The sequence below is a fragment of the Periplaneta americana genome, chromosome 12 (genome assembly GCF_040183065.1).
Source record: "Periplaneta americana isolate PAMFEO1 chromosome 12, P.americana_PAMFEO1_priV1, whole genome shotgun sequence".
Taxonomy (NCBI): Eukaryota; Metazoa; Arthropoda; class Insecta; order Blattodea; family Blattidae; genus Periplaneta; species Periplaneta americana.
Window position 1 is genome coordinate 40,452,668 of NC_091128.1, and position 26,604 is coordinate 40,479,271.

The 26,604-nt window shown below is 36.0% G+C and overlaps 1 protein-coding gene and 1 long non-coding RNA gene across 2 annotated transcripts in view; one reads left to right on the plus strand and one right to left on the minus strand.

Moving 5' to 3' along the window:
• The window catches only part of LOC138710031 (uncharacterized), a 415,724-nt gene that overhangs the window by 193,292 nt on the left and 195,828 nt on the right, over window positions 1–26,604 (minus strand). The window lies entirely within an intron of this gene.
• LOC138710327 (natterin-3) overlaps window positions 19,780–26,604 on the plus strand; it is a 39,756-nt gene continuing 32,931 nt past the window's right edge. The window contains exon 1 of the mRNA XM_069841139.1: window positions 19,780–19,898. Within this exon, the coding sequence (XP_069697240.1) occupies window positions 19,892–19,898 (7 nt within the window). The 5' untranslated portion in view covers window positions 19,780–19,891. The remainder of the gene's footprint in view (window positions 19,899–26,604) is intronic.

Genomic DNA, 26,604 nt, shown 5'->3' on the forward strand with positions numbered 1-26,604 from the left:
AGTATTTTATGTGTAGACAAGTTATGACAGTGTTTGCTTTTTAATTTAAGTTTTTGTGTGAATATAAGTATACTAGTGGCTTGTGCACCAACTGCTGCAAAGTAAGTTCATTAGACATTCAAATAAACATTTTTCAGATTTATTTTCAATGAAAAATACCAGATATTGTGAAAGTTATTTGCTTCCATAATAATGAAACACATTCCCTCTGAATGGTTTTTTATCCCAAATACATTTTCTGGAACCTACAGCATACATGTTCAGTTTTTGAGTTTGAACGCGAAAACGCAAGTAACAATGTCAGGACGATCAGTGAGTTAATCATGTGGGGGTAAAGCAATAGCTAATTCAGGTCATTGTGGATTGCAGTTGAAAGTTAAAAAAAATGTCAGGATTGCCATGCTTTCGAACAATAGACACAGCATCTTGGTATAGCTGCTGCATGTTTCGTGAACTACTTTGAAATGTAGAGGGTAGAATCATTTTATCCTCTTAAGAGATCTTGCTGAAATGATCGGGAGACTACAAAATCTTGTAGGCCTCTTATTTTACCAGTAAGTAATATATTTTGGTCTTTCCTTATGAACTGTTATTTTTGCGCTCTCTCGAGCCAATATTGAAGAAAATCACGCACACCACACCGCCATTAAATATATGAAAAAGACCCAACCCCACTTGATTTTTTTATAGGGTTATTTTACGGCGCTGTATCAACATCTAGGTTATTTAGCGTCTGAATGATATGAAGGTGATAATGCCGGTGAAATGAGTCCGGGGTCCAGCACCGAAAGTTACCCAGCATTTGCTCGTATAGGGTTGAGGGAAAACCCCGGAAAAAACCTCAACCAGGTAACTTGCCCCGACCGGGATTCGAACCCGGGCCACCTGGTTTCACAGTCAGACGCGCTGACCGTTACTCCACAGGTGTGGACCCCACTTGATTAATAACTATAAAAATAATATTTTATATTTTATATTATTATCTTACGTAAGCTTTGTAGTTTTCAGTAAAAAAAACACACACACACGCACGCACGCACGCACGCACACACACACACAATATAGCCGCCACTTAGTAAATTGTAGAAATGAATATCTAACTTAAGATATTCTCTACATCCACTTATATAACCCGAAAACGTTTCACTTTCATATCATCTATATAGCACTAATAATATATAGTATAATTAATGAAAAATAGTCGCATCATGGCATAATAATATTTCATTTCTAATGGTAATAATGTCATCAAACCACCTTACGTTTTTAATATCCAATACACAACTGTACTCAGAAAATTACACACTACAGAATCAGACCTGTAAATTATTTTTAGTAAGCCTTGAAGTTTTTAATAACCATTTGAATTTGGGCTCTAAATATTATGTCAGCAATTCTACAGGTCATGGCCTTCGTGTAATATTGTTTATTGTGGTGTAGTGTGTGTTTTGTTTTATTCTGAATTCTCAAAACTGACGTCAGATGGATTTTGGAAAATAGGAAAATTATGTAGGAAAACTAACGCTTCACTGAAAGTGACTATTTTTCTGAAAATTCTTGGATGTCAAGCTTCAAAATGACGGGTCATTCATTAAAATCCGTTCATCAGTTTTCCTGTAATTTACATTACCAGTTCAAATTATAGGCCTATATATAAGTTATATGGGTAATTCGAAGCAAAACAGTATGACGAAAAACATTAATATCTCCAAATTAGTTAAAAATTGTACATTCAACTCTTTATGTCGTATATATTAATCATGTACAAAATTATGTTTGCGACAGCTACTGTTTAAATGTAATGGGCAGTTAAAATATTTTTATTTGAGCACATAGCTCTATTTTAAATTTGCTTTCTGACCATAAGAATAATTACAAAAATTTTTTTGTGCGAGATCGTGCGTATTTGCTTGTTTTCCGCACAGAACCAATACACGGTAAGTGTGAAATACCACATCCAGTATTCCCAACGTAACACACATAATAATTTCCCTCTTCTTACCGCTTAAGCGCGACATTCATTTTACTGCTTTAGGCTTTTAACATATTATTTTTAGAGACGTTTAACATAGTAATAATTATAAATTGGAAACTTACCACTGCAATTTCATCTAAATTGCAATGTTAATTATTGTTTTTAAATATTTACAAAAAATTAAGTAAAGTCTACTACTCCACGAAACTTATTGCATTCCTGATACAAGTAACATTAAGGAAGCAGTGAAAAAATCAACAAGATTCCAGATGCCGATGTTATTACTGCAATATGTTATATAAATAATATTGTTAAAATATTAAAATTAAAAATAAATCATTACATAACCTTACCGTTTGTTTTAAGTTTGCATTTATAGACTGGGGAAAAAAAGACAGATATTTATCAGGACCTGCTGGAGTATAGTAAACACAGAAAACATTTTATAGCAACAATGTTGAAGAAAGATATTTTGGCTTTCCGAAGTTGCCGTCATTAAACAGAAACCAACATCAAGATTTCATTGCAACTGATTAGAAATTCGTCTTTCAGGTATGTAATAAACGATCTTCGCACAAAATAATGTACGATACACGAGAGGTATGTTTGTTTTCATGAAAACGTCAACATACCGCTCTTGTAACGTATATTACTATTTAAAGATATCGTTAGATAGCTTACAAAATAGGTTATTAAGATACTATAATTCAGCGCAGCTCTGAAAATTGTGTTTAAAGAAATTCAAAAATATATTTAAAAAACGCCATTACATAAAATCGAGTAGGCCTACTTCAATTCGCATGAAAAAAATATATGACAATTTACTGAGCATATTCATTAGGCTGTCAAATTTTCATAATGGGATCTCCAAAAATAAGGAAGTTATAAATTAAAACAACTCTCCGTGTAAAGGATGATCTATGCCGCTGCGCCATGCGCCGTCACTGCTGCTGGTCACTGCGAGAAGCGTTTCCGCGTTGACGACCGGTGCGCGTCACACGTCTGATTTCAACTAGTTTCGGTACTTCTGATGAATCAGAATAGGGTTTTATTGCTAACTTTCCATTAACTGGAACCACACAGTGAACACTTCTTGTTCCGGGAACAGTCTTGAGGCCGGCAAATCTTTGAGGATTTAGATTTTGCAACTACTTCTTCATGTTTTTCAATGGATGTGAATGACACAATAATTCCCTCTATATTGCATTTTGACCAATCATACAGTCCTTTAGGAGTTGAAATTAGAGTTCCTGGATTTTGCAGCGATTCGCTCGATTGTACCTTTCACACTGTCACTGGGCCCTTTACCGTAACTAGTTCCAAAGAAATGCCACTCCGCAGGTATTTCAAAATCGTGTTCATGATTGAGTAGATTAATGGATTTTTTTCGTTCTTGTATTCGCTAGCTACTCCATCACTGAAATAATATATTTTAGATACTTCGGTATGTGTTTGTTCCAGATGTTCTATCATTTTCCTTCAAAAACATGAACTGTTGCACTATCGTGAACTAAGCATTCCGAAATTACTGAAAAACAAATGTTCTCTAAATTACCACCAACTGAATTTCTATAATATACTGTGAATGGGTGTATTGTTGCTTGAGAAGTACTCCAGTGATGACCTTGTGTAGCATCCTGAATAATGAAACTATAATTCTCTGAAAAATCACCAATGATAATGAACTCACCGGGCTTTATTTCATTTTTCAGCTACTTTAAATAATTTGCTTGGAACTTTGCAATGAAGTTGTGTACAATATCTTGAATTTTTTAAGCCAACCAATGGAGTTATTAATGAAATTTACACAGTCACTTTTCACTAAAATCATATTGGCCCTGTCAGTTGTTCATTCCTTTACTAAATTTCTCTGTAACAATTACGTCAATATTTCTGATAGATTTCTCATAGGTACATTTATAGTTCCTTACGTTCAGGAGCATATGCTTCTTCACTCGTTGAACTTCCCGCCTCTGTTTGTAAATATTCTTTTTCGCTTCTTGATTTGTCGACGTTACTTTCAGTCCCAACAACTTTACTAATTATTTCAATTTTTGAAATCTTATGGAAAAAGCGTTCTCAAATAGCATCACCTACCACTAAATGCGGGACCTTTTTACACATGCTACTTGTCACTTTTCTTTTACAGACTTGTGACGAAAGTTTTTAAAGTCCGAAAGTGTTGCAACACCACAGATGACTCCAACTTTTCGTCTTTAATTTAAGCATATTCAACACTTACAACTTACAATGACAGAAGAGATCAAAATCGCCGTCTAAACTGAACGGAAAAAGTTACAATAACAGAACAGAACAGAATCACCCTCTAAACTGAAGGGAAAAAGTTGAGCTGAGATTATAACAGGAAAAAAAAAGCAAACTCTCACGTGAAATCTATTAGCGTACAGTTGAGCGGATGTCGCAACATCTAGCATTTGTCATATCGATCGCTAAGCGCGGTGTGTGGATGTTTGGTATGAGCGCGTGACGTAATACACTGCACGCGACTTTGATCCTTAATGGCAGGATTTGCAATTCTGGTTTATTTAATATTTCCCAAATTATTAGAGATCCCATCATAAAATTTTTGTAATAGATTAAGAAATTGTTTATCTCACCATAAAAAATAGAGCATGGTAAAAAAATATTCGATTTTAAAATATTGACATTTCTTTATTTTACTGTAAGTTTTAATACATGCTCGAAGTAAAAATCCGTAATAACTCAGAAGTAAGTTTAAATATATAGAGTCATTATTGTATTGGCACAATTTTTACGTTTATACAATGAAGCATGTCATTTTAATAATATTTTAAACAATAGCCTACATATAAACTCCCCGAATATTTCACCCTTCATTACTTTTTAACCATTGGTGAGATGAAGTTCATATTAGGCCATTTTATGACATTCATTTATTATAATATTGAAAAAAATCCAGAACTTGACGTTACAAATTTTAAAATTTTGTATGGAATGACCCATACATATATTCTTCATTAAAAACTGAGATAAATAATAGGGTAAATTAGGGTCTGTTGGACAGTCGGGCATGTTGGACACTTTGAACTTTAACGTGTTACCTCGCCACTTCTGGCCATCACATTCTGCTAGAAGTGGCGAGGTAACACGTTAAAGTTCAAAGTGTCCAACATGCCCTACTGTCCAACAGACCCTAATTTACCCTAATTTTACTTCTAAAAAATTCGGTACAACTCTTCTCAGATAAGTTCTCCGCACAATCTTGTTACTACAGCTTGGAAATTAGAGTCTTATGCTGTATATAAAAGAACTGTACACGGCAAAAGGATGAATAGAGTTGCCGGAACATTCAGCGTCATATGCCATTGTTGTATGAAGCTTAGAAGGCAGAGCGGACCTAGCTGTAAACACAGAAACAAAGCGAATACAGTGTCATTCTGCGAGTATACGTTCTTCTACATATGGAGTTAATCTTCTCAAAAGAATATTGGACAAAATTTTGTAACAGTTCAGTTGTAGAGCAATTGAAGAGTACAGGGGAAAAACACTGAAAGTCACAATTCTCTTAAGAGTGATGTAATCTTCTAATTCAGCATATTACCGCAAAACTTATCCCTGTTCCTAATGGGAAAGTAGGAAAGGAGGACTGTATCCATGGTGGTTATTGTCCTTTGCCAGCTTTGATAAGAAAAACACTAAAGTTTGCAGTAATATACTGAATAAGATGATGACATCACCCTTATGAGAACTGTGACTTCGATTCTATTTTTTCTGCATTCTTCAATTGTCTACGCACTGAGAAGTTTCTGGCCCAATCTCGGGTGGTGGTGGTGGTGGTGGGAATTATTTTGTTACCAAAACTTGCAAAATAGCCCCGGGATCCATTCAGCCAGTTGTGAGAGTATTTGGTCTTTCCCGAGAGTAAAAAGTGGCAGGAATTCACAGGCTCCCTGTAATTGCGTAGAACTTTTAGATATAGGCCCGATGCTCTCGGTTGGGTGTTAGAGTGATGTTTAGATTTTTAAGAAATCGGTTTTAATTATAAGGATTGCGAATATATTTGAGAGTGAATTAAATTTGTGTGTTGTATTATTACAATCTATTTTACACGTATTACTTTATTGAATATAGGTATTTGTAGAAGTAGTTATTTACAATGGAAGTAGTGTCTTTCATTTGAACTGGTTTGAAGAGTCATTAGCAAATATCTTACTATTATAATAATAACGGACAGCTAGCAGTTTTGCGCGCGAACGACGCTGGTGCTGCTACTAGGCGGCCGGTGTGGTGATACTCGTGAAACAAGCTGTAATCAATTGCAATGTAAATTGTTGCTGGGCTAGTTAATAGTTTTATTAATTAGTGGGGTGTTAAATTGTCAGGGTGTATATGCGCTGTTTATAACTGCTACAAAATTACAGCATTACGAATTGCTCCAAATCGTACTTTCGATTTCCGAGGGATCATAAAACGTGAGTCAACAACATTCTTTAGTAGGCCTAATTCCTTCGTCTTTGTGTTGATAGAAAAATAGAAATTAGCTTTTTTATTTGGACATAATAACGGTCTTACTAATAAAAACTGTATATACAGACGTTTAACTGTCTTATACTTATACAATGAGTAGCTCGTTTATAAGTCGTGTGTAAATTCCTTACAAATAATCACTACATACGTCGTGTATAACAGTGTAACTGTTACACAGCTACGTCATAGTTTCGTCATTACTTCGTTACGAAAGGTAATAGAATATCTAAGGTTCTCTCCGGTAGAGCGCTCTAGTGTGCTGTGTTAAAGTATCGATAATACAACTGGCTCTGATCGATTACAACACTATATTTTGGTCAATGAGTACAAGCTAAAGCAATATTATTCTACTTTTTCTGTGCTCTTTGGTGTGTTCTTCTGTGGTTACAAGCATCCATCATCATAAAATGACAATCGATACGAACAGCTGTTAGAGGGGCGGCCATTTTTTCTCTATATACAACGCTTAAACAAGGGGTTTCATGTATATAACTACTGCAAAGTAATCCCCATTGTGTAGTTACAGACTGTTTATACATCCATCGCTTATGCATGGTTTATTAGTAACATTTTCTGTCTCAACGCTGCATAAGTCTCGTATAAAAACTATACACGGTTTATTAGTAAGACCGTTAATGAATAGAAGTTAAAATGTATTAGAAATTTTAGGGTTTTATGAAATTAAGTTTTATTGTTGTCCACGTGCCTTTACTAATTATTACAAGCATCAGATTACTATCAATTTTATCTTTGCAGTTGTCAGCAATGCATATATAAAACATTATTGTAAATTCATTCTTAATGTCAGAATTGATTTTGTCTCACTAAACCAAAGAAAAAATATGTAACAATTAATTACGGAAAGTAATATGAAGTATACAATATTTGTCATAACATGCAGCTTTGATATAAGATAATAATTTTACATTAAATATTATTCAACATTTCTTAAGTGATTTACATATTATTCCACATTAGTAACTCACGTTTTAAACAATAGTCCGAATCCCGCTCTGTTAATATTTGTATTTGTGGACGTAATTCCACGCCGCTCCGCTAGACGTCAGGTCCGCGATATTTCGCACTCACGTCAATTCTGCTAGTATACAGCTGTCCGGTATTATTGTAGTAAGGTATTTGCCGTTAGTATAGGTCGGCGATAAGAGAAGTAAGAAAGTATGAACTCCTTTACGCGCCATACGGACACATTGAGGGCATGAAGAATGAAATTCATACTTTCATTAGTTCGGCACCGGAATGACGTGTGAGGTCAATACCACATTTTCACCGCCATTTTTCAACCGGAAATGACCCAATGCTTAATTTGACAGGAGATCGAATAGTTCTGGGGGATGTTTTGGAAGTTTAACAAAGAGAAAAATCCCGTCACCACCTGGACTGAACACACGACCGTTTAGTTTGCAATCAATTGCTCTGCCAACCGAGATGATCGACCACCTGGCGAGAAACTAAATGTGGCATTTTCCTGCAGAACGTGAGGTTGAAAGCGGAGTATACGATTATGTCACCGCATGCAGGCGTGTGACTGCGGACCCCGGATTGAGGTGATGTCATCGGGCTGGGACCGACGATAGCGGCCTGCGCGGCGCCGATAAGACGGGGTGGGCGCCCCACACGATGCACTCTTCCGGGACGTCGCAAAAAGCATTAATGCCCTGATTTTATCCGCCGCCCCGCTCACGGGACACGATTACTTCGGGAAACACATCGCACAAAAACAAAGCACAGCACGTTACGTACTAGAGGGGAATCCCTTACAAATGCTGTCTTCACCAACGGTTCAAACAACTTCGTTCAACACAATTTAGTGTAAGGAATTAAGCCAAGGTTCCACAGGTGAATATGCCTTACTATTGCTGCTGATTATGATCACTCTTCCACTTATACATACAGACCAATCTTATGCAACTATATGTTAGACAGGCATATAGCTATCATGACTTTCTACATCGGTAACTGTGAATACAATACTGAGCAATTATTTCATATTCCCTATCGAACATTTATGCAGTGGAAACAAATTATAGATTCTGAAAAATATGGCCAAGCAACAAACGAGAAAAATTAAATCTCACAACGCCAAAACGATTATAAAGTATATTATTTATATTAAGTCCAAATTCTACGATTATGAGATTATAGACCTAGCACTATTCAATTTCTTAGGGTGAGATCTATCTAAAGCAGGGGTTCTGAAGATTGTGAACACCGGTTTATATTCGACCGGTCGGAGAACAACCGGCGAGGTTGAACATCCGACCGAATATCAGAATTTCAAACCGTTGCCATGGATAAATATAAAATAGGATGCGAAACTGCGGCCAACACCATCTGACGGAACGAAGTTCAAATAAGATGATCAGCGCCCGACGTCGTGGGTGGTGAACATTAGAACTACGTGTTGGGTAGATTACCCAGAGTTCTCTATTTATCCGTTCTTTCGAGACGAACAGACGATGCTCGAGAAGACAAGATGGCAGCCAGAAACTTGCTGCTAATGAGTGGACATAATGTGATACTAAGTATGTGTATAAGCAGTGTATGTTAAACAGTGTTGTTTGTGGATGTTGTAAAAATAGTGTTATTGAATGTATTGTAAAGTAATAGTAATATAATAAATTGAACTATCTAAGTAGTTTTTACAGACTTTTCCAATGCGCTGTACAATAAAAACTCAAAGAATACAATCCTAATTATCTAACTTTTTGCTTTATTTTCTGTCTCTGTCTGGTTATATTTTAATTGGGTAGTGTAAAATATATCGTCTCCTTTATCTTCCTGTTGGCTCCGTTAAGAATTTTTAGTGGAAGATGGTGTAAGAAATAAAAATGTAAATGTTTTATTTTAATTTGGGTTGGGAATATCAATGAGAGTGGGAGGGAAGAAATATGTTCTGCATAGTTTAACATTTTCGTCACCAGGTTCGCTGCTAAATGCATGGAGTAATTAGATTTTGTTTTCGCTACTTGGTGCGCTGCTAGATGTAATAAGTTCTCCTCCGTCCAACAGATGGCAACAAGATCAGTTTCTACATTAGCGCCTCTAGCATGTGTTACGGAAAACTCAGTAAGTTTCGCATCCTATTATATATTCATCCATGCCGTTGCGCCTAATGTTTTGCAGGGTAGTCAGAACACCAGGCGCACTTCACCATACAAGAACTCTGATGACAAAGCCAAGGATTTTCTCCGTTTTCCCGTTATTCCTTCAACTCTCTTCGTAATTCCCCTTTCATTATCATCTCTGTCTCGGAAAACAGGGCAATACTTGTGTTTGTATGGCACAGAATCAATCGTCCGCCATTCCGTTTCTCGTGGATTGTCCAAATATTGACAGATGACAGTGGCAGAGAATTCTTGATGATTTATAAGGAAATTCGGGGGAAAGAAATAAGGAATTTCTTGGCTATACAACTCAAAGCTGAAGTGATAAGGCAATAGAAACAAATTTATCGTATTTTTCAATTATAACTGAGTCTGTATAATGATTCGTTCCTTTCCAAGTACATGTATTATTAACCATTTTTCATATTAAAGGAATTCGTGTAACGGTGGCATCATCCCCCATATATACGGGGAAGATGCCATTTGGTATGGGGTAAGATGCTACAACACAGTAAATGACATACATAAAATAAACATTGGAATGTTATATGTGTATTTTATTAGAACTATGGAGAAACATTTATGAAATTGATTATAAATTTGTTTAATGATTATTTTGCAAACTTAATCAATTAGGACACAATTCTGAATGTTAGTACGAGTCTGCACCACATTTCATGCAGTGCAAATTATCACCACTGCAATCTTCGTGCAACTATTTCTTGCATGCGAAGCACTGAATCCAGTCATACTTGAGACCTTTCTTAGAGTAAAAATATGCATTACAAACAATAGAAAAATCGTCATCGTCCTCATCAAAACACTGTCACTGCCATCGTGACTAATTTCGTCGCAAGAGGAAGAAGGTGAACCTCCACATATCTTTTTCTAGCTTGGTTGGAGAGGTTTCTTTTTATTTCTGGCTATTTCCCGTATAGTTTCTCTACTCTGTGGTGTAGTTAAGATCTCCGCTGTTTGTTTTTTACTCCCAAAGAGTTTAGGGTTCAGGTTTTCTTACTTGACCAATAGGGCTGATTGTTTCCAGAGTTGAAATCCCGATATCCATGCTCATGGAAGAAACTGTTGTTATAGATCTACTGCCACATGCTCCGCTAGTGGAGGGGCCTGGTGAACCTTTAGTGAGGTTTGAAGATTCCATCCATCTTTTCAGGATTCAGTATGAAATGCCATACATCCTCGCTGCACCTGATAACGTTTTCGTAAATACTTTACATCTTCAGCAGCTCAATTTAAATTTGACTCTGACCAAAATGCCCGATCTGTTTTTCTTTTGTAGTCTCGAGTCATTGTCTGTATACAAATGAAATGTGAATTACATTTTTAACCATTAACACTTTTGTAAAGTATCAGAGAATATGTAAAATAATATAATGTAAAATACTATCAAATAATAACCTTTCCACAACATGATTTACGGGTTAAATAATGTATTTCTTAACCATGCTGCGTCTTCCCCCAGTTACAGGGGGAAGACTCACAGACACTTTCTTGCCGCAGCTGCATGCCTCGTGTGCGTAACAGAATGCACAACTCACTTATACAGGATGTTTCCGGGCTAGTGTTACAAACTTTCAGGGACGATGGGGAAGGGCATATGTATCAATTTGAGATAAGGAACCCTGGTCCGGAAATGACCGAGTCGAAAGTTACAAACAAAAATAGTTGTGTGGAAATGAAATAATTTTATTCCTCTGTACATCTTATTTATGTGTATTTATCTGTACATCTTACACATATTGTATTCATCTGACGTTGTTTACGTTGTCTACTTACAGTATTCCATTCAGTGCGCTGTCTGAGGGGTGGGGACAGGAAACTACACTAAAGCAATGCAGATAACGTAATGTGTAACGGACATGGTCGGTCCTGATATGCATGTCTTTAGACAGCAGTGTATGTGTATAAGTTGCAGTGTCCAGTCGATCAGTCCTAGTGAAATGGAGGAGTACATGAGAGCGGAATAAGCAGACCTGATTTTCGAATACGGATGAGCCAATGGGAACAGTGGACAAGCTCACAGATTGTATCGGGGAAAGTACCCACGTAGGAGACATTCAGCCCATACCATCTTTCCACGACTGTTCCAAAGGTTAAGGGAAGGAGGGCACGTGGTGCCAAATTACAATTCCATTTCCACACAACTATTTTTGCTTATGACTTTCGACTCAGTCATTTCCGGACCATGTGCCCTTCCCCATCACCCCTCAAAGTTTGTAACACCAGCCCGGAAATACCCTGAATAGCGGATATTCCATTTAAAATAAAATATTAGTCTATGAACCTTTAATATAAGCAACGGAATTTTATAAAGTATGTAGGCTACTCACCAGGCTATATGCTCACAAGATCCAAAATAACGGCGATGAAAGGAGATAAAGTAAAATAGTAAATGCCCACGCTACGTGTCCACCCATCAACACTCTTTAAACTAGAAGGTCGGTGCTGCCAACTGCTGACACATGAAACAACTATAAACAAAGTTGCGTCTTCTCTCAACTGGCGTCTTCACCCGAATTACCTTACATCTGCAAAAGAGACATCATAGCCACACCAGAGGTACGACAGACCACCATCAGAGATATGGCATTCGGACTGGCTAGCTGGAGAGGAGTGTGTGGTGCGGGCCTAGATAGGCAGCACAATCGGCACGCAATACATTTCATAACACGTGTAGGCCTACAAAAACTCTGCTTAGACTTAAGTGCTTAGGATGCTCATTTTACAACTGCTAATTACAAATACCAGTAACAAGGAGACCACTGTGCTTCCTGTGTGGACGAGTAATGGCAAGTAAATTTTCCTTAGAGCCTTCTCATTCAGCAACAGAATTCTTTTAACGAAATTTTTTTAAGCAATTCACGCTAACAGCTTTCGTTCACCTTAAAATTCCACTACCACAGAGCCAGCAAAGACGACATTTTTCAACGACCTAGCGGATAACAGTATCACATTTAACCATTTAACGGTTTAGGTACCACAATAGAATAATGTTACAACGTTTTCGGATTTATCTCGCCAAAAACACTCAGAAGATCGCTGTTTATCTTCTACAAGTGGCCCACATCGAATTTTTCAGTCCACCGCTGTGGAGTAATGGTTAGCACGCCTGACCATGAAACGAGCGGGCCCGGGTTCAAATCCACTTTGGGACAAGTTACCTGGTTGAGATTTTTTCCGGGGTTTTCCCTGAACCCAACAACCCAAGAAGAGCAACTGCTGGGTAACTTTTGGCGTTGAACTTCGCTGGCATTATTACCTTCATCTCATTCAGACGCTGTATGACCACAGCAGTTGAAAAGCGTCGTAAAATATAGCTAAAATAAATAAACAAAATCGAAATTTTCCCTTACTTTTTATTGTAGGTAGGATCAGTTCTGGTATATCCTATTACGCCTACTTATCTACAAAATGAATTTCATAACTTTGTAGTTTACTGTTGTCACTTGCTTTCATAATCCATATCTCGCTATTATACAGCACAGTGGGTAATGCCATAGTATTAGCAATCCCCACGTGAGTTTCCTTTGCATGTTTATTACCTACTTCTTGCATATTCTGATTTTTTGTATGTATGTATGTATTATGTATGTATGTATGTATGTATGTATGTATGTATGTATGCATTTGTGCATGTGTGCATGTGTGTATGTATGTATGTATGTATGTATGTATGTATGTACAGTATGTATGTATGTATGTATGTGTGTGTATGTATGTATATATGTATGTATGTGTGTGTATGTATGTATATATGTATGTATGTATGTATGTACGTATGTATTTTTTTTTTAGTAGGTTATTTTACGACGCTTTATCAACAGCTCAGGTTATTTAGCGTCTGAATGAGATGAAGGTGATAATGCCGGTGAAATGAGTCCGGGGTCCAACACCGAAAGTTACCCAGCATTTGCTCATATTGGGTTGAGGGAAAACCCCGGAAAAAACCTCAACCAGGTAACTTGTCCCGACCGGGAATCGAACCCGGGCCACCTGGTTTCGCGGCTAGGCATGCTAACCGTTACTCCACAGGCGTGGACTGTATGTATGTATGTATGTATGCATGTGTGTATGTATGTATGCATTTGTGCATGTGTGCATGTGTGTATGTATGTATGTATGTATGTATGTATGTATGTATGTATGTACAGTATGTATGTATGTATGTATGTATGTATGTATGTATGTATGTGTGTGTATGTGTGTGCATGTGTGTATGTATGTATGTATGTATGTATGTATGTATGTATGTATGTGTGTGTATGTGTGTGCATGTGTGTATGTATGTATGTATGTATGTATGTATGTGTGTGTATGTATGTATGTATATATGTATGTATGTATGTATGTGCGTATGTTTGTATGTGCGTATGTATGTATATATATGTATTTACGTAATATGTATGTACGTGTGTATGTGTGTTTGTATGTGTGTATATATATGTAGCCTATGTATGTATGTATGTAGCCTATATATGTATGTATGTAGGGTAAGGTTGCCTATATCACACCACTTTAGCATTTATAATTTTTATTGAACAATACAGTTTTTATTTTCTCCATTCCTTTACAGAGATACATTCCCAGAACATTTACCTTTGATGTAAAAAAGAATCCTTGAATTTGATTTAATATTTTTTAATTAAAATGACATTTTCGAAACACATGTCAGTGGTGCCATTTAGGCAACTAGTTTCCTAAATAGCACCTGCGGTTTCTTAAATCGCACCTCTTTATCTGCAGGGAACAGGATGAAGGAAAGCTTTTAATATTGAACATATTGAAGAGTATTTGAATGAATAATGTAATAAATGCAAATTACTAGTTTATTGATATTAATGAAAGAGAGTAACGCATCTTTAAATTAAATTGAAAAAATAGAGCGTAAATTACGTAACATATAGCAGTTAATATGAAAATCGACAGAATATGAGTGAATTTTTATTCTGCTTATAACGAAGTATTAAGTTCTAACATTTACTTTTGGAATTTCCAGTCAAACAGTCATTTTCTGTCATACTAGTGAGGCCACCACGTTTCACCAGCTACTTGGGCTAAAATCAAGAAGGATACAGACATAACTACGTCAGTGCATAAAGCAAACATTTCTACGCTGCTCTCAAAGATTCCGCAGTGTTCCACTTATGTGGCAGGCCTACTTATTGAGTGTTGTTTCAAGGACTAACTTATTAAAATTATTACAAATTATTGCTTCCATAAAACCTCTACTGAAAAATACGAAAGAGAAGACTCAGATCATAAATCTTGAGAGAAGGTTATGATGGTAAGGAAATCGGTGCTTTCATAGCCACATTTGGGCTAAACTAGCGCAGAGGTAATTCCCTTCGTACTCCGGTTATACACCTTCAATTGTTTATAGCCCTTTCCTCATTCATACCAACATAACTTAGATGACATTACGAGAGTTTCACGCTATTTACGTGTTATTATCACGATACGTGCCTTTTGTATGCCTGTGACAGGTTAGGTTAGCTTTGGCTTCTGTTATCCCTTGCATATACGAATTAGTGACAGGTTAGTTTGGTTAGGTTAGTTTAGACTTTTGGTGTGACTTGCATATACGCCCTAGTCAAAATTGTCTAAGAATGTGCTCTTTTTTGCTGTCTAACATCTTTTGGTAACACTATTGTAAAGATTAACAAAAAAATGTCAGTAGACTATAGGCCTATGATTGAACTCTTCAAGGTAAGGTTATCTAGTTAGGTAAGAAAGCTTAGCTTAGAAGACGTCAAGACCCGCTATTCCGCCGGTCTAAGTGAATATGAAGATGACAACGATTGAGTGGAGGATTATCAAGCGCTAGGGAAAGGCTGGTGACTTTATGTTTAGTAATGTTGTTAGTACAGCTCTGTGATATATTAGTGTAATGGGACATGTACAAGGAAACTTACATTACCTAAAATTTGTTTCACTATTCTTGAGTGCTTAATTAATTCAAGTTATGTTTTCTTCACATTACATCGCATCATGGGTTTCATAACCCTACGTTTCCTTTTTCACTACAAACCATAACATTTCCACCTTCATTACGACGCACCTCTCATTTCACACGTAATTTACTACATTTTGGAACCCTTTTCCGCTATACTGGACAATTAGTACGGTAACTTTCAACCGTGCCGTTACGTTTACCACCAAATTTAACTAAATACACAATGTTGCCAACATAAGAACATGACGTTAGTGTGTGGCGTCGTTAGAAGGAGAATTTTTTTTTCTCTCTACCTCCTTCGTTCTGAACATTACTGTTAGCGACAAGGTGTATTTACGTAAATATTGCGAGTAGATTATGTGGCTTAGATGAGAGGCTCGGGACAAACAGTTTTGCTGTAGCGCATGCGCAGACCTCTCATGCAGTGGGAGCGTGATTCTTACTTGAATTTATTTTCGCGTATACATTGCAGATCAAATGAAGAAGATCCCTTCTTGCTCCGGTTACACACCTTGCATATACGAAGGTTAGGTTTGGTTAGTTTAGGTTTTTATTAACCAAGCCCGCGCATGCTCAGACAGGCAAGAATTGTACCTTTCTGTCAATTTCTTCTGAAAACATTTCACTATGTCTTGTAAAGTGTCCATTTGATCTCGAACTAAAATATCTGTCGCATTTTCTTTTGTTTCATCACGGCCGAATTGGTTTATCTCTTTGGTGTCAATGTTTCTAGTCGGTCATGGCCTTTGTGACAGTTTTTGTTTCGTAATATTGATAAACAATAATATAATGAAAGCGGTGAATATTTTCATGGCGCCTAAAATTTCTTTTTTCGTAAAAGGCTAGGTATTTTTCTCTAGACTACGAATAAAATGGCAACGCGGTCATAATTACGTACTTAACGCTTTGGCGAACATTAATAGGAAATTTACTTTCCGTCGTTTGAATGATATTCCGTGAAACACACCGTTTCTCCTCTTCATTTCGTTGTGATAACCTACTTTAAGATCTTACTACATCTGCATTTTCTTTTAATGCATTCAAAACACCGTCGCTGTACTACATAAACCTTGTACTTGCCTAATGGAGTGATTTATTTAAGAATATAGTCGCGAATTTTACTACCACCATTTCGATTGTCTTTTGTTTGACACGGCTCGGTACGGCCCGGTTTCTAGCGGCCGGCGAGTAACGTCGACTACCGACATTGCTCTACCGTGCGTATTATCCAGTTGTTCCCAATTTTCTTTCTCCAAATATATCCCTATAAATCCTTAACTTTTAAACACCGACTCCACAAAAAGTCTCTTACAAATTCAACGATTTTCACTTCCGTAATCACCAGGAAAACCTGTGCGCTAGTGTTTCGCACATTTGTTTATGACATAAGGAAAAACGTAAATAATACTTATATTGCAACTTAATGATAAGATAGGTATGTATAATGATTCATTACTATTTGAAATACCACCAGATCTGATTTATCAGCGTCAACCACTGCCGCATTAACATGCGAGCTCTGTCTGTGGAAATTGTCTACTATTAAATGACGCAATTCAGAGTGCAAACTAAAGAACAATCTAAGAATATTAACTAAGTTAAAAATTGCTTTATTGTAGTACTGTTATCATAAGTAACACAGTTAAAGAAATCTTGTCATTCGCAAGAAGTGGATTCCTGTTGAAACCTGAATAGGCCGTAGGCTACGTATGCCTTGCATTGTAGGTGAAGAGGAAAAGATTGAAACTATACCCTGATTCTCGTGAATTTAGTTGCTCAAGTGCGAGAACACAATAAGAAAAAAAAAAAAAAATAAAAATAAAAAAAAAATAATAATAATAATAATAATAATAATAATAATAATATGAAGATGATGATGATAGAGACTGGATTAATCTTGCACAGGATAGGGACCGATGCCGAGCTTATGTGAGAGTGCAATGAACCTCTGGGTTACTTAAAAGCCATTAACTAATTAAGTAATAATAATAATAATAATAATAATAATAATAATAATAATAATATGATGATGATGATAGAGACTGGATTAATCTTGCACAGGATAGGGACCGATGGCGAGCTTATGTGAGGGCGGCAACGAACCTGCGGGTTCCTTAAAAGCCATTTCTAAGTAACAATAATAATAATAATAATAATAATAATAATAATAATAATAATAATAATAATATTATTATTATTATAATTATTATTATTAACATTATTGTTATTATTAATATTATGCCTATTATTATTAATCTATTATTATATTATTATTATTATTATTATTATTATTATTATTATTATTATTATACATCTGAAGTGTAATTAGTGTAATACAGGTATGTTACTAGTTAGCGATGTATGCAATGGAGGGGGAAAGGTACTGGCCACTCTACGCAATTATGGTTACTTGGTTGCCCCATGTGTGATATCTTATTAGTATCACTTAACCTATGAGGTCCAAACCTATCTTCAGGCAGCTTACTAAACAACAACAATAACAATAACTATGGTCTATGTACGTACATACATACATACATATATACATATATACAAAGGTCTTTTTCCCTCCGACCTCCCAACTAACACTCTATATGCATTTCTGGATTCGCCCATACGTGCTACATGCCCTGTCCATCTCAAACGTCTGGATTTAATGTTCCTAATTATGTCAGGTGAAGAATACAATGCATGCAGTTCTGCTTTGTGTAACTTTCTCCATTCTCCTGTAACTTCTTCTCTTTTGTCCCCAAATATTTTCCTAAGAACCTTATTCTTAAGCACCTTTAATCTCTGTTCCTCCCTCAAAGTGAGAGTCCAAGTTTCACAACCACACAGAACAACCGATAATATAACTTACATAGTTACTTACACGTAATCAAGGTTTTACTACTATTAGGGCTGAATTGCTTATCTCGCTTGACGTAGGTATTTTCTTTTATATTAAGTATTAACATTTTTTTTATTACAGATTTCATTGTTTTTTCTTTACAGTCTCCCTAGGGGATTTCCTATTATATTTCCTCCCATTTTGTTCCATTCGACACATTTTCACATACTGTGTAATGTTTCATTTTTTGCACTCGTTGATAGGCCTACTGATTTAATCTCTTTTTATTCCTGTCATTAGTTTAGCATCACTTATTAACTCGTGTTTGTTGTCCATCATTCCTCTGCTATATTATACGTATTTTTTTAAATTTAAATTATTCACTTTGCCTCGTTATTTCACTGTGCGTCTCATTTCGACATAATCATTGTTTAGGCAAACTGCTGTCTTACATTCAATGTACGGATATATTCATATCACCGAAATAACGATTATTTTATTTACATGTAGTAAATTATTTTATTTTATTCTGACATCAATTTTTTCTGTCGACTTTGTCTGAGGGTTGCAATCAGAATATATTCTTAGACTTCGAGTTCGGGCCTGTATTCGAAACCCGCTTTAACTGATTGTTTTTACGAGTTTTTCTCAAATTGTAAAGTAATATATGGCAAAGCCTAGGACTCATGTAGCCAAACATATCATCTAGATGTCACTAACTCCATCCCGTTACAATAATACAGTTGAGATAGAGTAGTGAAGTTCCTAATTAAAAGATACATTGCTTGTCAAATAGCAGATTTCATACAGTACATGCATTTGTTGTTTTCCACACAAGTCATGGATATAGGCTATTAGGTATATTGCACTATAGTCTTAAATAAAGTTCATATTGTACTTTTTTAAATTTTAATTCGAGTATAGATGTTTTATGCAATCATTGAATTTCCTTAAATCTCGTGTCCATTTTTTAAATTTGGTTGAAGTAACTTATCCTACTACTTTTTCACTTAGTAACTTTCTAGTATAACTATTTTCTTACTGAATTATTTCTTCGTTTAATTTGTTATAACAATTGCGTAATTATAAAAAAAACATTACTCTATATAATTAGAAAAATTACGGTGCTTCTTGGAAAAGCAGGGCACTGCATTATAATTGGATGATACAAAAGTGCAACACCAGAAATTCCACTTGAAGTCGCTGGGGCTAGAAGCCGAAATCTCCCACTTGAACGATAACATTTTAGACGTAGCCTATTAATTTTATTACAGTAATAAAGAACTCTAATTCTGGTATTTTAAGACTCATATTGCCTACGTAAAAACCTTATGTGTTCGTTGTAGAAAGATCGCATTCGTCACTCCACCCCTCTTTCAGTTGTCAGGACATTATCGCACCTGACCTCCAAGTGCCCAGCGATAAGTTCGTAGGCGGCCTCCAGTATCAGTTCTACCTGAATCGTTGGCGAGTACTCAGCAATGGCCAGTAAGTACACAACTATTCAGTTATAATTTATCTGAAAGCGTAATAATTTACGTATTGGCTTTTCGATTGCAACCAATTTACAAATTACACTTCCCGAAGTTAAGGTTCACTCAATATACGAGTGTCGTAGTGTCCACAACAAAAAGGCTCAACCATAGATTGCCTGCCGTATATGCAAGGACGGATTTAGCATTTTGTCTTCCCGAGGCCCAGTTACAGCTGTCACTTCTCAAATATATTTAATTACCAGTAATTAAAGAATATATTAAGGTACCGAAGTCACTTTCCTTGAATCGTAATATAATCTAAGTAGGCTACATAGAAAACTTCAGTTAATGGTCATACTAAGTTTAGTAATGTGGGAGTAGATATGGCGCGGAAATTTATTATCTATGCGAAATTATAATAATAATAATAATAATAATAATAATAATAATAAAATTAACGCTATACTGGAGAATTACCACGGTCGCTTTGAACCGTGCCGTTACGTTTACCACCAAATTTAACTAAATACACAATGTCACCAACATAAGAACATGACGTTGATGTGTGGCGTAGTTGGCGGGAGAAATTTCTCTCTCTCTCTCTCTCTCTCTCTGCCTCCTTCGTTCTGAACATTACTGAGAGATAGCACCAATGTTAGCTACAAAGTGTATTTGCGCAAATATATTGCAAGTAGATTACGTGACTTATTACGTGTCTTAGATGAGAGTCTCGAGACAAAACAGTTTTGTGCTATAATTCTTTTTTTTTTTCTTTCTGTCTACCTCCTTCGTTTTGAACATTATTGAGAGATAGCACCACTGTTAGTGACAATGTGTATTTGCGTAAATATTGCGAATAAATTATGACGAGTGCCTTAGATGAGAAGCTCGGGACAGAAACAGTTTTGCTGTAGCGCATGCGCGGACCTCTCATGCAGTGGGAGCGTGATCCTTACTTGAATTTATTTTCGCGTGCACATTGCAGATTAAATGATTGTGATCCCTTCTTGCTCAGGTTACAGACCTTGCATTTACGAAAGTTAGGTTTGGTTAGTTGAGGTTTTTATTAATCAAGTCCGCGCATGCGCAGACAGGTAATATGATCCTGTCGCGAGCTGCACGTGATAATTGATATGAAGTCGAGGAATGGGAGAAGGTTAGGTTAGGTCAGCTTAGGTTAGGTTACGTTAGGTTAGCTTTGGTTAGGTTAGGTTAGCTTAGGTTAGCTTTGGTTAGGTTAGGTTAGCTTAGCTTAGCTTTGCTTTGGTTAGGTTAGGTTAGGTTAGCTTTGATTAGGTTAGGTTAGCTTTGGTTAGGTTAGGTTAGCTTTGGTTAGTTTAGGTTAGGTTAGGTTAGCTTTGGTTAGGTTAGGTTAGGTTTGGGTTAGGTTAGGTTAGCTTAGGTTAGCTTTGGTTAGCTTAGCTTAGCTTAGCTTTCCTTTGCTTTGGTTAGGTTGGGTTAGGTTAGGTTTGGGTTAGGTTAGGGTAGGTTATGTTTGGGTTAGGTTAGGTTAGGTTTGGTTAGCTTAGGTTAGCTTTGGTTAGCTTTGGTTAGCTTAGGTTAGCTTAGCTTTGGTTAGGTTAGGTTAGCTTAGCTTAGCTCAGCTTTGCTTAGGTTAATTTAAGGATAGGGAAGTGACAGGAGATTTTAACTTGAAGTTCATTTACATATTATGTAATATAAATGTTATAATGTTCATGTATTTGACGAATCTTTTTAATTTTTAACATAAAATTTGATTTCATTCGTCCATATAGTAGTTAAAATTATATAATATGTCAGTTTTTGATTCGTAATATTGATAAAAAATAATAGGCCTATAATGAAAGCGGTGAATAATTTCATAGTCCCTAAAATTTTTTTTCGTAAAAGGCTAGGCACTTTTCTCTAGGCCAGAAATGAAACAGCAACGCCGTCATAATTACGTACTTTACGCTTTGGCGAATATTAACCGGAAATTTACTTTCCGTCTTTTTAATGGTATTCCGTGAAACACACCTTTTTTCCTGTTAATTTCCTTGTGACAGCCTAGTTTATGATCTTACTACATCTTCATTTTCTTTTAATGTATTCAAAAAACCTCCGTTGTGCTACATAAAACCTTGAACTTGACTAATGGAGTAAATTATTTTAGAATATAGTCGCGAATTTGACTACCACCATTCGATTATATTTTCTTTGACACGGCTCGGTACGGCCCGGTGACTAGTGGCAGCGAGTAGCGTCGACTATCGATATTGGTCTGCAGTGGGTATTATCCAGTTGTTCCAATAATAATAATAATAATAATAATAATAATAATAATAATAATAATAATAATAATAATAATAATAATAATAATACTTACTTACTTCCTGGCTTTTAAGCAACCCGGATGTTCATTGCCGCCCTCACATAAGCCCGCCATCGGTCCCTATCCTGAGGAAGATCAATCCAGTCTCTATCATCATATCCCACCTCCCTCAAATCCATTTTAATATTATCCTCCCATCTACGACTCGGCCTCCCCAAGGGTCTTTTTCCCTCCGGTCTCCCAACTAACACTATATGTATGTATTTCTGGATTCGCCCATATGTGCTACATGCCCTGCCCATCTCAAACATATGGATTTAATGTTCCTAATTATGTCAGGTGAAGAATACAATGAGTGCAGTTCTGTGTTGTGTAACTTTCTCCATTCTCCTGTAACTTCATCCCTCATAGCCCCAAATATTTTTCTAAGCACCTTATTCTCAAACACCCTTAACCTATGTTCCTCCCTCAAAGTGAGAGTCCAAGTTTCACAACCATAAAGAACAACCGGTAAAAGAACTGTTTTATAAATTCTAACTTTTAGATTTTTTGACAGCCGACTGGATGATAAAAGCTTCTCAACCGAATAACAGGAATTTCCCATTTTATTCTGTCTTTAATTTCCTACCGAGTATCATTTATATTTGTTAGTGTTGCTCTCAGATATTTGAATTTTTCCACCTCAATAATAATAATAATAATAATAATAATAATAATAATAATAATAATAATAATGGTAATAATTAGTCGTGTGCGATTTAATCGATTAATCGATCAAAAATATTTAATTGAATATTCGAGTCGATTAAAATTAATCGGTTGTACATGATACTAATTATTGTATTTTAATGCAATCTCAGAGTAAAAATTCTGACAATATTCGTTTCTCAGAAATTGCTTACTTCAAATACGATAATACCGTTATTTTGTAAATGCAAAGCAGGTAACAGGTAGCATAGGAGAAATCTTTGCATAAACACTTCAGAAAGAGATTAAGATATGAGTACAGTGACCTGGTCTACCCTTATTGAAAGTTGGAACACAATGTGAAAGCCTTATTAAGTTTGTCAGCTCGTCTTCCTAGCATATGAAATACATACTTTTTCTGGAATTCGTCCCCCTCATCCCTTAGCCATGGCTACACTGTGTGAAAGTGAGGCAATAACTATCTTCTTCTCTTTCTAAAATTTTGTAACCCGATTACAATAGAGGCCAGTCTGCTGTTCTCTTGCAGTTTCTTTACTGAGTTTCTAGAAGTTTGTATATTTAGTTTGCTAAAGAAAAAAATCAGATTTCTGTGATCTGTGAAAACTCCATTATTTCATAGGCCTATGAGAATCTGAGAAGTAAACTCGGTGAAACGTTTAGTTTTAAATTGAACAATCGTGAAAAAGCGCTTGACAGAAAATAATCGTGTTTAGTGATGTGGAATACATTGTTACTAAACATAGAGCAACACTCAGTTCCGAGCATGTGAATGCACTCACGTGTTTAAAATCATGGTTGAAGCAGTATTAACTAGGTGAGTCTTCATACCTGTATTTGTTTTATTTGTGTTTGTCTCAAAAATCCCCTGAGAATTAACACAATAAATTGAGGCGTGTTGTTGCAAAATCAGATACATCACTTTTTTTTCGAAATGAGTTAATGTTATATTTCATATCTTCATATGATTCTACAACTGCTATAGCACGGTTATGCTCCAAAGCCAGATACATCACAAGGATTTGTATGATGAAAAATAGTATTGGTTGAAAATCCTTGGTTCCTTGCAAACGTTTTTCCTTCATACTGAAAAATTATGTTTTAGTGGTGTATCTAATTTTTCAACCAAACGCCTCAGTTATAAGTCTATATAATAAATATGATAGTAAATTGCTAAAATAGTATTATTTTGTAATACAACGTTACAGTAGGTCTATATACATATAACTAGACAGTGGATGCGGGATGACTTATCGTTGAATGTAGATGCACGTTTACTTTATGTTACATTTTTTTCATTCAGACCATTGGTTCAACAGGTTTTAAACGTAAATAGACGATGTCAACATGCTACTGTATCTCGGTACACTCAGAAGGAAAAGAAAAACAACGTACTGTAGCACATACCTTGCAATTTCAGTCCTCGTCGTCATTGATGCAATTACCAGCGTTGCAGTAAACGACGATATATTCTCGTAAATTGTCGAAGCTGAATCATCTTCGCCTATCGCTTGAACAGTTTTTGTATCGAGACAATTTCTGAAGAAAACCTCTAAAATGGGGATCACTCAATTTCTTTAGAGGAATATTTGCACTGAGCATCATGTTGCACGTGTCGTTAGACCCGCACAACTAAATGATGATGATGATGATGATGATGATGGTTCCTCAGATTTCATTTCAACGATTTCCTGTGCAATGTACTGTTGCAGTGTTTCTCTATAGCCTGAGTTGTTTTGATTTTTATTTCAATTTTACATACATTACACACGATATTGTCTTCGTTAATACATAAAATGTCACTCTCATGCTTCTTAATTGCATTTTGTATCTCTGAGTGAATTTAACGTTTTTCCATTATGAATGGATCAGCACAACATATTCAACTTGTACTAAATACTTGGGCAGGATAACACAACTGCACACATTGCGTTGCAATGTTACTATGAACGGACCGGGGTTACTTCGTTCTGTACGCTGCTGTACTCGCCAGGTACACAAAAGACGGACGGCGCGGCACGTTCCATATACTCCGATACGAAACAACTTCACTTTTCCTTAAGTCATCCCGCATCCACTCTCTATTCATTTGTGATTCCAAGTGTGCAATTCCAAAACCCGCTTTCTTTTTATTTGGTTTATAAATTTAACCCATTCAATTCTTCCTTCTATTTTTTACCACATTTGCGTCAAGTGAAAGTTTATTGCGGTTTAAAAGTTAGCTTTCGCATCCATATGTCAATATAGACAATATCTAATTTTACACTTACAATTTAGAATTATATGGAACATAATTTTACTGTTGATGTCATTCTAGTTTTTATTTCTTAATCGATCCCGCCATTATAACTAATACTGGACGGAGACGTGCGAAGGAAGTGTTCTAGGGGCACGCAGGGTAGCTTGAACGCACCCTGGGTACACAGTGTTCCTTAGCAAAGTCGACTGATGTGTGGGTGAGAATACTCCTAGCTGGGGATTGCTGCAATAGATCAGAGAATATTTTTAAGTGCTGACACACAATGACGACAACAAGTTACGTGATTTACTTACAGGCTTATAGCCTGTGCGCATTTTTAATTATACCTAATTTTGTTTCAACTATACTCAGAATCTGTACACGTTAAATGATACAAATATAATATTAATGACGGGTTGTCTGGTGCTTTACAAATGTATAACTAGGTTTCAACTTATTTTATGTAAGCTTGCAAACCATTATTTTAACAGCCGGATTCCTTACGACCAAGTGTTGCCATAGCAATGGATCTGGCACAAAACTTGGCAAAAAAGAAAAGATTGTCCACAGACCTTCGCCAACTTGCATGTTTACAACACCCGCAGCAATTATAACTTGGTATTATCTTTTCCCTGTAGGGGAAAGTGCCACCGGAACCACTTATGAGTCACATGTACGTGGTAACCTATCTGAACTAATTTACATTTTAACGGACGTCCCAAACCTTACAGGGTCTACAGAATTGGTATGCAGATAAATTACAACTTTCTTCAAAACAAAAAGCATTCTGTGTTTCGGACTATGAATATTTAATGGTCAATAAGATACAATGTCACATCGCACTGTCGCGTCGTGCTGTACGCAAGTGTAAAGTCAGGGGCGGCTCGAAGAATTTTGTCATTGAGGGACTCTAGCTACAAAAATTCAAAATGCCAAATGAAAACATACATATTTTAGAATTACTATTTCGTTTATATGACGTCATTCTATTTTCGACCAATGAAGTGTAATGAAATTTTTAATTCCAACCAATCACAGTGATACTTTGCGATAATTTTTGCAGCTAGATTTATCGCTATCAATTTATAGCATGATCGTTCTTTTGTTTAGTCGTTGTCGCCAACTGTTTCCCCGTAAATTGACGATCATGAATACATTAAGATGCAACAACAGAGTTAAACTGTTCTTTCAATTTTAAAGCAATGAATGCAAGATTGATATCTAATATTAATTAATATATTTACGCAGTGAAGACGACGTTCAAAACGGCGCACCATGTAGACACAAAATCTTCATGCATCTTAATTGAACGTACCTTTTAAACTTGATTCTTTCAATATTCTTCCCAGATTGCACGCATACGCGATTGGAATATTGAACCTTGTAGATGCAGCTTTAGTTCCGTTACACACTACAGAAAAAATGCTTTCCTCTAGCACGAGTAACGGTCGAAATAAGGCAAAGCTGAAATTGGTCCTGCTC